The sequence below is a fragment of the Aythya marila genome (genome assembly GCF_965140915.1).
Source record: "Aythya marila genome assembly, chromosome: 5".
Classification (NCBI taxonomy): domain Eukaryota; kingdom Metazoa; phylum Chordata; class Aves; order Anseriformes; family Anatidae; genus Aythya; species Aythya marila.
The window spans coordinates 28,429,222-28,445,216 of NC_139046.1; the positions used below are offsets into that span (position 1 = coordinate 28,429,222).

A 15,995-nucleotide genomic window follows, 5' to 3' on the forward strand; every position below is an offset into this window, starting at 1 on the left:
GATGTCTAGAAAGTTGACTTTAGATGCAGAGATACAGGCATTATAATCTGGGGGTGTGAAACAACTGTAAGTTTTTTAGGATAAATGGGATGAATGCAGACAAGAAGAAAAGGTCTTGTAATAGTACATAGAGCAGCTATATTCTATTCTGTACCCTAGTCTGGTGAGGGATGACAATAGCAACAAGAGGGACTTCTAAAAGTATGTAAGTAGCAAAACAAAGACTAGGGAAAATGTGGGCCCACTTCTTCATGGGGTCAGGAGTCCTGATGACACAGGGGATGGAGAAAGCAGAGGTACTACATGCTTTCTTTGCCTGAGTCTTTTCTACCAAGACTGGCCTTTGGGAATCCAAGGCCTCAGAAACCAGGGGGAAAATCTGGAGCAAGAAAACTAGGAGGAAGTCTGGATAAAGGAAGACTTACCTTTGGTGGAAAAAGATAAGGTAAAGCATACTTGACATATGTAGGTCCTTGGCCCAAATGGAATGTGCTGAGGGACCTACTGACATGCCGAGACAGCCAGGAGTATTCAGCTCCAGAGATAACTCCATAAGAGAAGGCTCAAGGGGAATCTTATCAATCCATATTGCTATCTGAAGGGAGGGTGTGAAGAAGTATTTAGTCTTCAGTCAATTGAGTACTTTTTTTTTTTTTTTACAGCTTTTTCATGGCTTTTGTGTGTGTGTGTGAAATAAAGCAAAATGAGAAGCACAAGAGTTCCTTAAGTCCCATAATGATAAAATTCCATAACTGTGTGTTCTTGAAGTTGGAGATAAGTTGGTTATAGAGACAAGAATCTTCAAGAACCCAGAAAACATTCCTTCATGTAGCTAGTCAAACAGTTGGACTGATGACTGGTGCAACGTCAAAGCAGTATCTCTAATGTATTTTTTTCTGACAGAAATTATTTCAAATATTGAAATAGAAAAAGATTGTAACTGGCATATCTTAGAAATGTCTAGAATGGCTAAATTTGTTGATTAATCAGAAGAAAAAAAAAATCCTAAGTCTTTATTTCACTCTTTATTGAATGATTTCTCCAGTTTGAACACTTCCTCATACAGATATTACAAGATTTAACTGTTGACATCTTGTAATCCCGTAGGGAGTTTATGTAGAACAGCAATTAGAACTAATTGCTTCTTTGGAAGAACCTGTTGTGGTTTATCTGATTTGCATGTTAAACATATAATCAGTGCAAAGATACCCAAGATACTATATCAGATCTGGCAGCAGAGAGTAATTTATTTTGTTGTTGTTTGTTTGTTTGTTTGTTTGTTTTTAAATAACCTCCCAAAAAAATGGAATTCTGAGCCTTACAGTGCTTGAGATAAGTACACGATGAGTGACCATGGCTGTCACTAGGGGGAGTGTCTGTAACAGTGGAAAAATATACTTGTCAAATATACTTGTCAATTTTTGCCATGGTTAACATAATAGGAACTGGGTGGGGGAGGGAAGGTGGGGGGGGAAAGGGGAGGGAGGGTAAGCACCAGGAAAACAAATTGCAATCTGCAGTTTTACAGCTGACTTCTGTTTTATTTGTTCATTAGGACTAGAGCAGAAGCAGTACCCATCACTTAAAACCACATCATTTTGTTACACTCAAGGCATACGGGATTTTGAATGTCTGTTCTTAGGATGTATATATAGTTGCGTATGTACAAGTGTGGGTGATACTTTTAATACACTGTGATTTTAAGCATAAAAGAAAGGAATATTTATTCATAATCTACATGGTCTGGCAAGTTGCCAGTCAATCTGAGCTGTTAAATGTCACTTTTCAGAAATGATTATTGTTCTTTTTTTGAACTGATTATTGTTCTTTTCTACCTTTAAAAATATTTGAAGTCTCACCTATGCTAAACAACACTCTTCCATAATTCCTTCGATGCAGGTTATGTTCCTAATCCTTCTATTTTCCTTATTTACTACCCTCTGAATAATCCCCAGTATTTTTACATGTGCCTCGGCAATTAGTGCACAAACCCAGATAAAGTATTCCAAATAACTATAAATTCAAAGTGGAATAATTGAATGATAGTACCATTTTTCTGCCAGGCAGGAGGAGTCTTCTTGCATGTAGTTACTTGCATTTTTCTTTTCTGAATTACAACCTGGTAAGCTACCAAAGTAATTTTAAAATCTGATCTAGAGATCACATACCTCACTAGCCTGGGGCTATAGGTAGCTTTACAACTGTACTTTTTGCTCTGCCATCCACCAGCCTGTTAAGGAAAACATTGAACAGAAGAACGAAGAGGTGTCATGGGAAAGCCAAAGCATGGCTGCCAACATGTGCAGGGCAAGGACCAACTTGACTGGGACCCATGTCATCGCCCCAGCAGGGCTGCTGAGAGCAGCCCCAGGCACTGGGCACCTCCATGGGGATGAGGTCTGGCAGTGGCCAAGCTGGGACATCAGCCAGATATCAGGCCAGGCTCACTGAGGCCCAAGGCTAGGATGTTGGGATCTGGAGACTGGCCTGGTGTGGCATCACTGGACTGATGTTCCATCCAGGAGAAAGGACCAGAGAGAAGATCAGAGACAATGCTACCTTCTGTATAGGTCCCAAGCACACACAGGGAAACCAGCCAGCAGCAAGGGCTGCAGGAGTAGGCCTGAGTTCAACCTTTACATAGCTCCTGCCAAGTTTGGGTGCCCAAGCCTATGCTGGCATGGAGCCCTGGGGCCTGTGCAGAGGGTGTCTGGCAATGGGGTGGGGAGGTTGGCCAGGGCAGAGCCTTGAGAGAATGAAACAAACTCTGACTGCAGATTCCTTGCTGGCAAGGTCCTTATACATTTCGGCATATGTGAGAAACTGTAATGTAAACAATGTCATCTTGCTCAGAGCGTAACTTTTCTGAGAGCTAAGCAAGTGCCCATGGAAAAACAATGCAGTTAGCAAGAGCCCTTTTTCTCCCGAAACTCTTAGTGTTCCCAGTTCTGAACATGCAAGACAGGTCTCAAAGCCCAGGAGGCAACACACCCAGACTTGGAGCTCTCCTGAGGCTGAAGTTTTGTCCTGTTTCCTTCAAGGCTATCAGGCCTTGAATCCAGTGCTTCTGTCATTCAGGTTCAAGTCCAGAAAACACGTTATGGTTCTTAATCCTTTTGAAATCTACTTAGAACATCTACAACTTCGATGGCAGCTTTATCATTTCTTTGGTCTGCAGTCTTTAATAGTTGCCATTTTGGCTCTGTTAGTAATAGCTGGGAAGGTATTTGTTCCTTCCATTAACACTTTCTGGACTTCTGTGGCTGCCACGGAGCAGCTGACATAACAAAGTTTTTAATACCAATATCTGCGTACATGCTTTTCTTCCCACTAACTAAAATGTAATTCAAATTACTTTGCCTTCAGTGAAAGAGAATGAAACAATTTAGCCATCTTCTAGTTAAAGAGCCTGAAGCATTATTACAATGGAGCAGCTAATAGAGTAGCTTATTAGTAAAGATAAGTAGCATAAGGATATCTTTAGTACACCAAATAAATGAGTATGGTTGGGTTCATGAAAACCTACTGAAATGACTCAAATTCTGGGACTACTTACCTGTCCCCCAATAAAACTGTTATTCTTTTGCTTAGTTCACAAAAAGTACATAAAAAGTAATGCTGACATCAGAATAAAAGTGAGGGAGGAGAGTTTGCAAGACTGCACATAAGAGGTTGTAACAAATCACCCCAGTTTTCATTAAAGAGGGGATGCACCTCCCCGCTCTCTTCCTGCTAACCAGGTCTTGCTTGCTGTGAAAAGCAAGGACTCTTCTGTTGTGCTCCTAGTAGCATTGGGTCTTCAGGAGCAGTTATGAGAGGACAGAGATTAAGCTGGAAGAAGAGTTTAATGCTAGTGCTCAAAGTTGACAAGCTGCCTCTGGCAGTGTCAGGCAATGTTGTTTGCTGTGTGAAACAGCTATGGCTTTTACCCACTGCCTGGAAATCAAGTGTAAAATAGACTCATGACAGCTAAGAGCATTGATCCAAGAGAAGACAGATTCCTCTGGTGATCCATTTGTTTTGCTAGATGTACTCCTCTGTGTCAGCCTGTGTCATCCAAACTATTTCTTTGCCCATGCTAAAAGGAATGGAGGTTTTCATGTCCTATTGCTAATATGGAATACAGTGTCCCCAGGACAAGCTGGCTACTTTGGCAGCAAGAACAAGAAAACCAGCAGAGAAGTTTGATATCCTAGGAAAATCCCGTAGGCAGCTGAAGCACTGTCTGAATTTTATAACACATAGAGCATTAGATGAAACTAAGTGGTTGATTACTGTCTTTGGGTAGAGGACCCAAGCCAAGCCTAGCTCTGCTTTTCTAAAGTAAACTAAACTTTTCTTCTTGTTTGGTCTTTGATGTATGTGCATTTCATTTTTTAAAATTACGGCCGTGTGGCTACAGCAGTATAAGTCCCAAATGCCAAAGGAATCGCAGTCAATGCACTGTAAGTTGCCTAGGGCAGTCCAGCTGTGGAGAATGCTTCAGCTTGCCTTACCCTCACTGGGATGTCCTTTATATATATATATATATATATATATATATATATATAAACACCCTTAACTAAAAGGGATAAATGTGTCTGATGGGATGCCTCACTTAAACACAGTCTAGGTTCTAACAGGTCTGCAGAACTGGGATTTATATTTTGTTTCTTCATGGGCATGGTATTATTTCCTCACCTTAAAAAATACATGCTAAGGGTACTAATTGTATTTGTGGATGAAACTACTTAAATTACTGGTAAAAAGTTACACTGACATAACATCTGCTGTTTTGTACTCATATCTTTTTGATATCACTGATCAGGCTGCAGGGGAGCTATCTACCCAAAAGCATGATCTAGTTTTTCACTGTGAGTAGGTTGCCTTTTTCAGTTTCCTTCTCCCTAGAGAGTTACAAACATTTTTGTTGACTTTCTCTTGGCATTTTTCTCATGTACCCACATATGCACAAAATCTGCATGAAGGAGAAAACATTGGCATTAAAAAAAAAAAAAAAAAAAAAAAAAGGTAAAAGGAATTGAGGCAAATATTAAAGAGCTTTCTTTGTCCTCATTGAATTCAACAATTCAACTATCTCTTTTTTTTTCCTTGTCTTTCTCTACTTTTAAATACTTGTTTTTAGAAGGAGCATCTTTTGTTTATGAAGAAACCCATAACTAAATGAACATTAACCAGATTTTTTCAGCTTTCACTGTGTCTGTCAGATGCAGGTACAACTCCTGCAGTGTGGGAGCCTCTGTATCGTGCCCATTGCGTACCCGTGTCCTACCAGTGACCACAGGAGATTGCTACTGGAGGTGGCAATGGTCCCACCCCATTTCTCTCAAGGGTAGATATTTCCCCTTTCTCATTTGGCGTAAGGATTTTTATCTTTCCGGATCATTCAGGAAAAGTTATTCTTTCCGCTTCGCTCTCTTTTATCGTGTGCTTTTCAAAACCACTCGCTGCAATTTCTAATACAAAACAGTATTATCAACTTCTTTGCACTTAGTCCACAGCTACCTGGCAGCTAGCGGGCTCCCACCTGCTGAGAAGCACGGCCCGGCAGAACGGCTGTGCCTGCAGGGGCCCCTCACGGACCACCGGGGCCACCCCACCCGCGCCGCCCGTAGCGGAGCCAGCCCGGCGGTGGGCAGCGGGGATGCCGGAGGGACCCCGGGGCGGGCCGGGCGCTGGGAACGGGGCGAGGCAGAGGGATGGTGCCCCAGGGGGAGGGCGCGGGTTGCGGCCGGACCTTGCCCGACCCTGCGGAGGGCGGAGGCGCCGCTGCCCAGTCCCGCGGTGCCGCCTTTGTCGGGCGGCGCCCCCCGGCCGGGCAGCGCCGGGCGCCCCGCGGCTCGCCCGTCTCCTGCCGGCCCCTCGGAGGAGCGAGGGGCAGAGCCGGGGGGAGAGTGGGCAGAGAAGATGCAGTGCCTGCCGGTAGCCTTCCAGCTGGTGCTGGTGCTGGTGTTGGTGCTGTGCAGCCAGGGCACGGAGCCGTGCCCTTCAGCCTTCTGCGAGTGTTCCGACTGGGACGACTACAGAATCACCTGCAGGGACATCCACTTCATCCCCAGCCTGCCGGAGCACACTCAGACCCTGTGAGTTCATTGCGGTGGTTTAAGCCTGTCTATTTGTACCGTGCAAGCAGGAGATGCTCTGAGCTAAAGCCCTGGGAGAGGAGAGAGGGAAGTGCCAAAGGGGGGAAGTGCTGTAACTTACCTGGGCAGCACAACATAAGGGGAAGGGCAGCGCTCACAACCTGTGTGTGTCTAGCAGACCTAAGGAAAGTGTCCCTTAAACCTTACAGGGATGTGAAGAGATGCTTGACTTTAAAAGTTCAGGGTAGGATGTGGGAACATTAGTCACCAGACTGTGAGCAAGCTGATTGGAAGTCTGGATTTTGTGTGTCCCATGCGTGGAGGGGACACACAAAAACACAGTTTTACATTATAAAAGGAATAGGAATTGGATGTACCATGTCGCAAATAGTTTCATAAAAGCTTCTGCACACTTTCAGCTGCTTTGCCAAACAAAGCCTGACAAAAAGAATCCATGGGAACTGGGAATCCCAACATGCCATCTGGAAGACAAAGTACTTCAGGAAAACAAAACTGCACAGTATGTGATCAGCAAATTTGGGGCTTTCCAAAGTGATAGACATTTCAGAGCCATTCAGGTACCTAAACCGTAGGGTTTAGTACCATTACAGGCACTTTAGGCTATGTTGTCTGGATTCTCACTGCCAGTCCAAAAGAGTGCTGCATGTTCTATCTGTCAGCTCCATACAGGTGTATGAGACAGATACTGTGGGGAAACCGAAATGGCACCAGTCAGCTTTAGCTAAGCAGTTGAATCACTCCTTGCCTTTTCCTTTGTCTCCTAAGTTAAAAAAAGTTTCTAGTCTCCAAAGGGAAGTTCATTTGTATATAAATTACTTCCTGATGAAAGAAACAAACTCAAACTCATTTGATTTAACTTCAAGATAAAAACATTACAGGTTGATAGTTTTATATCTTGATAATGATTCTCAGGACTTTATTTTAAAATAAGAACCATGACATTTTTTGAAATTATTTGAATGGGTTTTCTCAAGATGCACTTTAACACTTAAAAGTAAAAGCTTAGCAAATTAACCAGTTACCTGAAAAGACAGAGAAAACTCATGTTATTTCCATTAACATGAATGGAAATATTGTCTTTTTTTTTTTTTTTTTTGGATAATTAGACTGCAGACATGCAAGCATTTCAATTGATAAGTAATATCTTAAACATTTTTTATTGTATTTTATTCTTTTGTATATAATGTTTATAAATCTTGAAACTGTAGTAAGGTATGTAATATATATATGTAATATATGTAATATAGAGTATATTCTTCAAAATCTGCTATGACAAGCTAGAAAATAAAGCAGTTTCAGCTTATAGGAGAAATCCATCTTTGTACAGGCATTTAAAATAGTTAATAGACACAGTGAGATAATATAATAGAATTGGATGGTTTCTATGAAAAATGCTGGTATGAGGACCGAGAAGTACCTCTCCATATACAGCTTTACAGGTAAAGCCGTGGGCTGTTGCACATCCAGTGTTTTATTCAACAATTTAAACACTAAGGGACACTAAGATCATAAGCCATAGATTTAAAAAAAAAAAAAATAGTGAATATCTTCTTTCCATGAAAAAGTACTTAATTGTTTTATAATTATTTGGGTGTGTTTTAATCATCTGAACCAATTGGAATTACCATTGCAAACTGAAGAAGTGTACTCCCTAACATAGCCATTACAATACAATAAAAAATTCAGCTAATGACAATTGTAATTTATAGTATGTACTAGAAAAGGTAGAACATGTACTGTGTAGTCTGTTTGATTTGAAAATTAACAGGAAAATTCTCTAGCAAAATAAGGAAGAAAACATCTCTTTTCACAAAAAAAAAAAAAAAAAAAAGCTTTTTTCACTTCAGTGTATAGTTTTCTCTCTGAAGAAAGTGTGTACATTCTCTGTCTGTGTTATTATCCGAACTGCTTAAGTCCAGTGGACTGTGTCAAATGCTGTAGTCCCTTGCTCTTAGCAAATGACTTTCTTTCCCTCTGTACATTAAATGGAAGTTATAACAGTTACTTTCATCTGTATTCCATTCAGTGTTTTCAGACACCTTGGAATGATTTTCACATAGAGGATAAAATACAAACCATTTTCATGAGGAATTGTAAGGTGTGTGCTGCTACTTCTATCGTGTTTTGCATCCTTCTGCCTTACAATTGACAACAGCTCTGAATTAGAGACAAAAGATTCTAAAATAAGCAAAGTTTCTGTTAACTGAACCTTTCATTTGAAGTGAAGTACATATTTGCTCATTATATGTTGAAAATATCTAAAAATTTCCCCAAATTCAGCAGCTTTGTTACTTCAGGTAAAGTAACTTTGCTTCTGGGTTGTTGTGTGTGAATCTCAAGATTACTGATTTTAAAACTTCCTTATGTGGCTATTCAGTTTTGTAGAATTTGTAAAGCTCAGCAGCTGTGGTGTGGTGAATCTAGGAACACTTTGCCAGTTCTTGGAGACGATGAGCTCTTTTCAATGCATGGGATCTTGAAACTCCAATTAAAGTTTCATTCCAATTATTCAGTCGGGACTGTTCTCATTTCTCTGCCCTACTTTAAAAGAGCAGTGTGGACTTTTTTTTTTTTTTTTTTTAAACAAGCCATGCTTATAAGAAATTGTAAAAATATTTATTTCCAAACTCATCTAGTAGAAAAGTGTCATGAACTCCAGCCAGGAAAGAGTGTTTGTTTTAAAGTGTTTTTAATGTATTTGTCCAAATATAGTTGATGCAGGTGCTTACCCAGAATGGCTAAGTGCATAGATACTGCTTCTGATGTTGCTTTTTTTCAGGACAAGATTTTTATTTATTTATTTATTTTCACCCTGTCGAGTAAACTCAATAAGTAGAGAGAAAAAGGTTTTGTGTATTATGGGCAAAGCTTGCCTTGTTGCCTGATGTTAAGGATTATATACCCATGCCATACTATGGTAGGAAAGAAGGTCTAAGTGGCATTGAAATACAGTACTAAACAATATGAAATTAGGTGTTGATAATTTTGTGACAGCTGTAATATTTTTGTGCCTCTCTGCACAGCTGGCAGCCTGGCCTGGGCTGGCCCCATTTCGCCTCTTCCTTGCCCTCCTTTGCTTCTGCTTCTGCCTGTCCTTCCTCTTCCTTCAGACAGTGGCAGTATGTGCACAGTGATGATGGAACCCCTGTCCCAGTCCCACAGCTGTCATTGCTCTCCACTTTCACCAGCACAGTGCTGGAGCAGAGCAGTAGTTGGTGCTCTGACCTCTTCCTTGTTTGGTGGAACATGCCATGGAAGATCCTGGCCTTTCAGTGCCAGCAGATCTACTAGGACATGGGGGTTAATGACTGCTAAGAACAACTTAAATTTGTAGATCACCAAACCACCACTGAACCTTTGTCCAAATATATGCTTGCATCATAATGCTTGAAGTATTTTTCAAGTAATATCTTGAAAGCAATATCTTTCTTGGCATCATTATGATGAAATTCTCAGATGGTGTCTGAGTATCCCAACATCATCTCAACAGAGTTCTGAATGCTTTTCATTTTATGAGTCTAACATTGCTTGCTGTTAGTTTTTTCTTTTGCAATAAAACAAATAAAGTTTTTCTTGCATTCACTTACTAAAATAAATTAATCTCTTCTTCCCAGCCCCAATATTCTCAATATCCTGCCTGGTGTACTACCGTGTTTTTCTGCAGTTTAGAAAAGCCATACTGAGCTCACAGAAGCTACAAGTAAAATTGAAGATGATGATGTCTTTATTTTATATTAAAAAATAACTGATATAAAATATATTTTTCCCAAGTCTTTGTCTTAGGAACTGTCTGAAATTCAGAGATATTGTGATTTCAGGTAATTCTATCACGATCTTTTTGTACACTTCCTTACTTCAGAATCGAGTATGGAGTCTCATAAATGCAGCTTCATAAATAACCTCGCAACATAAGCACATAATTATTACCTCTATTTTAATGATGAAGTACTGAAATTCTGAAAGAACAGGAAACACAATGACATGGTGAAATAGCCGACTGGAGGAAGCTATTAGGGCATCCTTTGGAAAACTGAAATCATGTCCAAATAAGGGAATCTCTGGGAAATGAAAGTAATATAATACAAAAAGGGTTTTGAGGAGAAACATGTCAAATCTTAAAAACTCAATATGTTTGTTCAAACACAAAAGAGAATGTCTGGAAAAACTTCCATCAAGCTTGAACTATCAGTATAAAGCTTGTTTGAAACAAATTGGGAAAAAACAAAACAAAACAAAACACAAAAAAAAAGAATTAAATTCCCTGAACCAGATAGTACTAAAGTAAGAATTCCAGAAACATTAAAATACAAAATTGCTGAATTACGTACAGTAGTATGGAGCTTAGTGTTAAAGTCAGCTATGGCACCAGAACAATGGAAAGTCACAAGTGTAGCATAATTCTTTGAAAAGGAACTGTTTAAGTGAAACTGTCTGTAAACTGTCACATGATATAATATACTATGATAAAATAGTAGGTGCTTCTCTGTTAGTCTCATTTGTTTTCATTTCTTAGTAAGTTGTAGATACATAGATCTTAATGAGAGCTTAATGCCATGAGGGTTCATGGGATCATCTAGTCTGACATTCTGTAAGATAAAAGCATAAAACATCTCAATTGTTACAGTTACTTAGAGGTGAATTTATTCACTTTTAATAGCCACTCTGGAGGCACCAACCACTCTGTACTGACTCCAAGAAATTCAGGCTTCTTATGTTGATGCACTGAACTGCACATAAGGACAGTGCCAGAACCACCCTGAAGCAACTAGCAGGGATAAATCCTTTCTGCCAGAGGATGGAATCTGTGCAACTGTATCTTTACACCACCAGATTTTGTGGGATCTTTACCTGTCAGATGAAGGTGTCATTCTCACAGTTAACATTGTGATTCAATCACTCCTTTTTGTTTTAATAAATTGGGAAAGTTAAGATCTAGTGTCTTACACTCTAAGGCATGTTTTTTCAGTAATTTGTTTAACCCTGTAATCCTTTTACATACTGTCTGCAATATTTCTATCTCCTTTTTCAACTATGAGTATTACAATTGAACTACCCATATGTTCTATGAAACATTTTTGGGCATAGAGTGCCAATCAGTTATCAGTTGAGCATATCCCTTAAGTTTTTTTCATAGCCTTTGTTACTGAGAGTAGTGTCTGCTAAACATATACAAAGAATTTGCAGTTCACTGTTCTTACATTTTTTTCTGCTCATCTATTTTCAGTGTGTGTGGTCTGCATGTGTTCAGTTTACCAAACTGACTGTTTATCCAACCACTGTTTTTCAGTGTCATCTTCATAATTTACAATTCACAAAAACTTTGTTATCTGCTTGAGTTACATAATTCAACACCCATTCAGCACATCAGAGCATCTACTTTCCTTTATTCTTGTACCTGACAATAGCTACTCTTACTGTAGGGATTGCACACGATATCTTCCCCTCATCTGCTTTCTTTTTCAAACTGTTTTACTCTATTCAGCTCCTCAGATGAAAATTTTCACTTACCAACTTAATAAAAACAAGATGGTGCTAGTATTCAAGAATCATTTATTGACTAGAAACACTAGAGTCTACATCTGAATATTCCTTAAAACTAAAAACTATTTTAAAATCATATAATCTAAAAATCTAATAATAAATGTTTACTGAAACTTTCAAATCTTTTTATCTTTGAGATAAGTTTTTCTTCTCACAAAGATAACCATTCCCTTCATCACAAAAACAGAAGATCAGTATAACAACATTGTCACTGAAAGGCACTTTCACTAAGAGTTGATCACATGTCCTTTTTTCTATCTCCTCAAATTTTCAGGTTTCCTGTCCACCTTCCTCTAGTAACTGAATTATTTGAAAAGTAGTCTATGACATCATTAACCCATGGAAAAAATATTGTTTAAAAGTACCTCAAAAGGAAATCCTTTTAAGAACAGAGGAATAGTTGTACTTGGTCAGGCCAAAGGTCCACTGTCCTGCTCCTTGTACGGTTCATAAGTAGGTGCTAAGAAGAGTATAAGAAAAAGAGAAGTGAATATTATACTTTTCCTCTAATACTTTCTTTACCTCTAACAATAAGGTGATTCATGAGCCAGATGTTCTTATTGTCCCTATGCAGAATCATGTATCTTCATGTTATTTCCAGAAGATATTTTATTCTTAAAAACATTCAGAGATGAAGTATTTACAGGTTCCCCTCAGCAATCTTCTCCGTTACTTCACTGTCTTCCTAATGCTTTTCTTTGGATTCTTTCCAAGTAATCGACAATTCTCCTGACATATGATGTTCCAACATGTATCAGTATCTGTACTGTTTAGGTACTATGCATAGAATTGATGTTGCTAGATGTAAAATGACACATGTAGGGAGGTCAGAAAGAGATGTATTTTTTCCTGGAAAAATAAAACAAACAACAACAACACAGTTAACTATTTCTAGCTGCTATGGGATGGAATTAGCAAAAATTCCATTACTTACCTAAATAGATTTTTTTTTTGTGTTATAGGAGTGAAGTTAGTCTTCATCTAAACCAGAAACACTGATTTTATTAGGTTACAGCTATGACAGTAAGAACATAATAACCCTGCTGATTGAAACCAAGGACCCATTTCACCAACTATCCTCCACTTGAGAGAGACCACAGATGGACCAGAAGGATATGAACAAGTCAAGCACATGTTAATACTTTCTCAGTTTCTGAACTTTTTCAACTGAAGGAATTTTCTGAGCCTGTTCATTAATAGAACCATAGAGTGGTTTGGATTGGAAGGGACCTTAAAGACCATCTAATTCCAACCCCCCTGCAATGGGCAGGGACACTTCCCACCAGACCAGGTTACTCAAAGCCCCATCCAGCCTGGCCTTGAACACCTCCAGGGATGGGGCATCCACAGCTTCTCTGGGGAACCCGTTCCAGTTCCTCACTACCCTTACAGCGAATAATTTCTTCCTTATATCTAATCTAAATCTACCCTTTTTCAGTTTAAAACCATTGCTCCTTGTCCTATCACTACGCTCACTGAAAAAGAGTCACTCCCAAGCTCCTGTAGGCCTATTCAGGGACTGGAAAGCCACTATAAGGTCTCCCCAGTCTCCTCCAGACTAAACAACCCCAACTCCTTCATCCTGTCTGTAGGAGAGGTGCTCCAGTGCCTTATCATCCTTGTAGCCCTCCTCTGGACTTGTTCAAATAGGTCCATGTGCTGGGGGCCCAGAGCTGAAGGCAGTACTGCAGGTGGGAGCTCATGAGAGCAGAGTAGAGGGGGAGAATCAGGCCATGCTGCTTTTGATGCAGCCCAGGATTTGGTGGCTTTCCGGGCTGCAAGCACACATTGCCAGCTCATGTTGAGCTTCTCATCAACCAACACCCCCAGGTCCTTCCCATCACAGCTGCTCTCAATCTGTTCTCTGCCCAGCCTGCATCTGTGCTTGGATTGCCCTGATCCAGATGCAGAACTCTGCACTTGGTCTTGTTGAACTTCATGAGGTTCACACAAGCCCACCTCTCAAGCTTGTCAGGATCTCTCTGGATGGCATCCTTTACCTGCACTACTAGACTGCCTCAACTGCACCACCTTTTTTTGCCTATTCAATGATTCTTAGTGGATCTCTCTTTCAACAGCATGTCCAATTTCACCTGGTGCCCATAATGTCTTTCAACAAGGAATTTCACAGGTCTACTTCCTGTTGTATGATGAAAGATTTCTCTTTGGTTTTGTTGTTGTTTTGTTTGTTTGTTTTTCCTATCTTTCTCAATTTGGTTTTCTTTGGCTTCATACATAAAGCATTTTGTTCTTGTTTTTGAAGGTATTCAAGGTCCAGGCAAACCCTGCATTTCTACAGTGGCATAAGTATGTTCTCTATCCCTTTCCCAGTATTTCCTAATATTTGATTTGGTATTTCTGACTGTTCCTAAGCACTGAATCCATGTTTTCGTGGATCTAACATAATGCCAAAACCTGTTCTGGAGTGAAAATAGTGAGTTCTAAACCTGTTATTTTTTTCAATATATGCAACAGAAGAATTGAACTTCCCCAGTTAGATCTACTGACACCAAGTTTCATTTACCCTTTTATTTTCCAAACACTCAGTCCTATAAGAGCCTTCTGAAAATCCTCACAGTCAGCTCTTAGCATTACTACCATAACTTTCTAGCATGAGTAAGCATTGTTTCCTTACTGTTTGCTCCCTTTTCTAGGTCATTCATGAATGTATTAAACAGCATAAGCCTCTATGAAAATCCTTGTGGAACTTCATTTACTCTTATCCTTTGTTTTCTATTTTAACTAATAAGTTAATTGCAGTGTGTCTATCCAAACTGTCACAATCTTGGAAATTAACTAAACATTTTTTCTCCAAGGGGAGAACTAACTTTTCCTTGTATACTGAAGTGTCTCCCTCATGAGGAGATAATTACATAAACTTGTTTTTGATATGTAAAATCCTGACATAAACATTTATGCATGATAAAAGTAACAGTTAAAGCTATTTCTTAAGGAAGATCTAGGAGAAAATAACAAATAAAAATATTACTTCAGGAATTACTGAATATTCTCTCTTTGATTGGCCTCAAACCCTGAGTCTATTTACTTGTATATTAGCAGCCTTATCACATAACTGCAATACCATGTTTGCCATCTTTGTCTCTTCATCTAAGATTTTAATTTTGTAGATTTTCATTTTTGTAGATCAAACCCCTATAACTGTACGCATTGTACAAAGACAGGACATAAATGGTTCCTGGAAATATTGGAAAAAAATTGAAAATAACAGGGGACTACAGATAGATATAGACAAACGCTGGGGTGAGGAGGCATGGCATCAGTAAGACAGTAGAAAGCTGTATAATTACATATATATTTACATATATAATACATATATAATATATGCAGATTTCTACAGAAGTTTTTTTCCTTCCCCTAAGGTAGGCACTGGCACTACTGTAATTCATAAATGAAAGTCCTATACACTAAGGTAAATGAAGCCAAAATTACTATTTGTGTTTGTTTTAAGCAGAAATTCAAGCAGTTCTGAAGTAACTTCCTGTGTAATTTTATTTCTAAAAGACCTCTGGTGAATCTTAACAGTATTATAACAAAAGTTTCTTTACACTTTCATGTGTGCTTTTAATGTGTGCCATATGTATGAAAGAGTGGACTTGAGAGATCATTCTGAATTTTAAAGTATTTCTGACTGTTTATAAAGGCCTCTAAGATTTTTAAAGCCTGTTTGCTTCCTATACATATGATCTCAGCACAGAGTTGCTTTTTTGTCTCACAAAGCCACGTTACTTTTTTGTTCATATGGAATTGCATTTGAAATTTAAAGAAAAGTATTAACTAAAGCATGCTGTTCTATAATCCCTGTTCAACTGGTCAGATTCCCTCCTTATTCCCAAATAAACCTGCAAAGATTACTTTAAAGCTGGTCTTTGTTGGAAATACAACCCACTGTAGCATTGTCACAGTCTAGGAAGATGGCTTCTGTACTGTAACTACTTTTTAACCCATATGTCTGACTCATAGGGAAATCAAGAAAATGAACAAAAAAAAGCTGAAAAAATCTGTAATATATGGAAGTGGTGAGAAAGAAGGGCTAAGTGGGAAGAGAATACTTAATTTTGGTGGAGAGGATGAACATTTTCTTGTGGATCTGTAGTAAAAAACTAATGCTGTGGCATAGAGTTGTGATTTTGCACTCCATGTAGATACATATGTTCAAAATTATATTGGGAACAAACATTTTGTTGTGAGCTACACAAATTTAAGAATTGTCATCAGGATTGTCTCAGCCTTGGTTGCATCTATGGAGCCACGTTCAGGCATGACAAAATATAGTAATGGCGATAGCCTGTGAAGACATTCTTGGATGATGTTTTCTTTGTAACTGAATTT

The 15,995-nt window shown here is 39.1% G+C and overlaps 1 protein-coding gene across 3 annotated transcripts in view; it reads left to right on the top strand.

Annotated features, from left to right (window-relative positions):
• The first annotated feature begins 5,737 nt into the window (after window positions 1-5,737).
• TSHR (thyroid stimulating hormone receptor) overlaps window positions 5,738-15,995 on the top strand; it is a 69,845-nt gene continuing 59,587 nt past the window's right edge. For all 3 annotated transcript variants that reach the window (XM_082761662.1, XM_082761664.1, XM_082761663.1), the window contains exon 1: window positions 5,738-6,083. In XM_082761662.1, coding sequence (XP_082617788.1) covers window positions 5,908-6,083 — 176 coding nt within the window. In that variant the 5' untranslated portion in view covers window positions 5,738-5,907. The remainder of the gene's footprint in view (window positions 6,084-15,995) is intronic.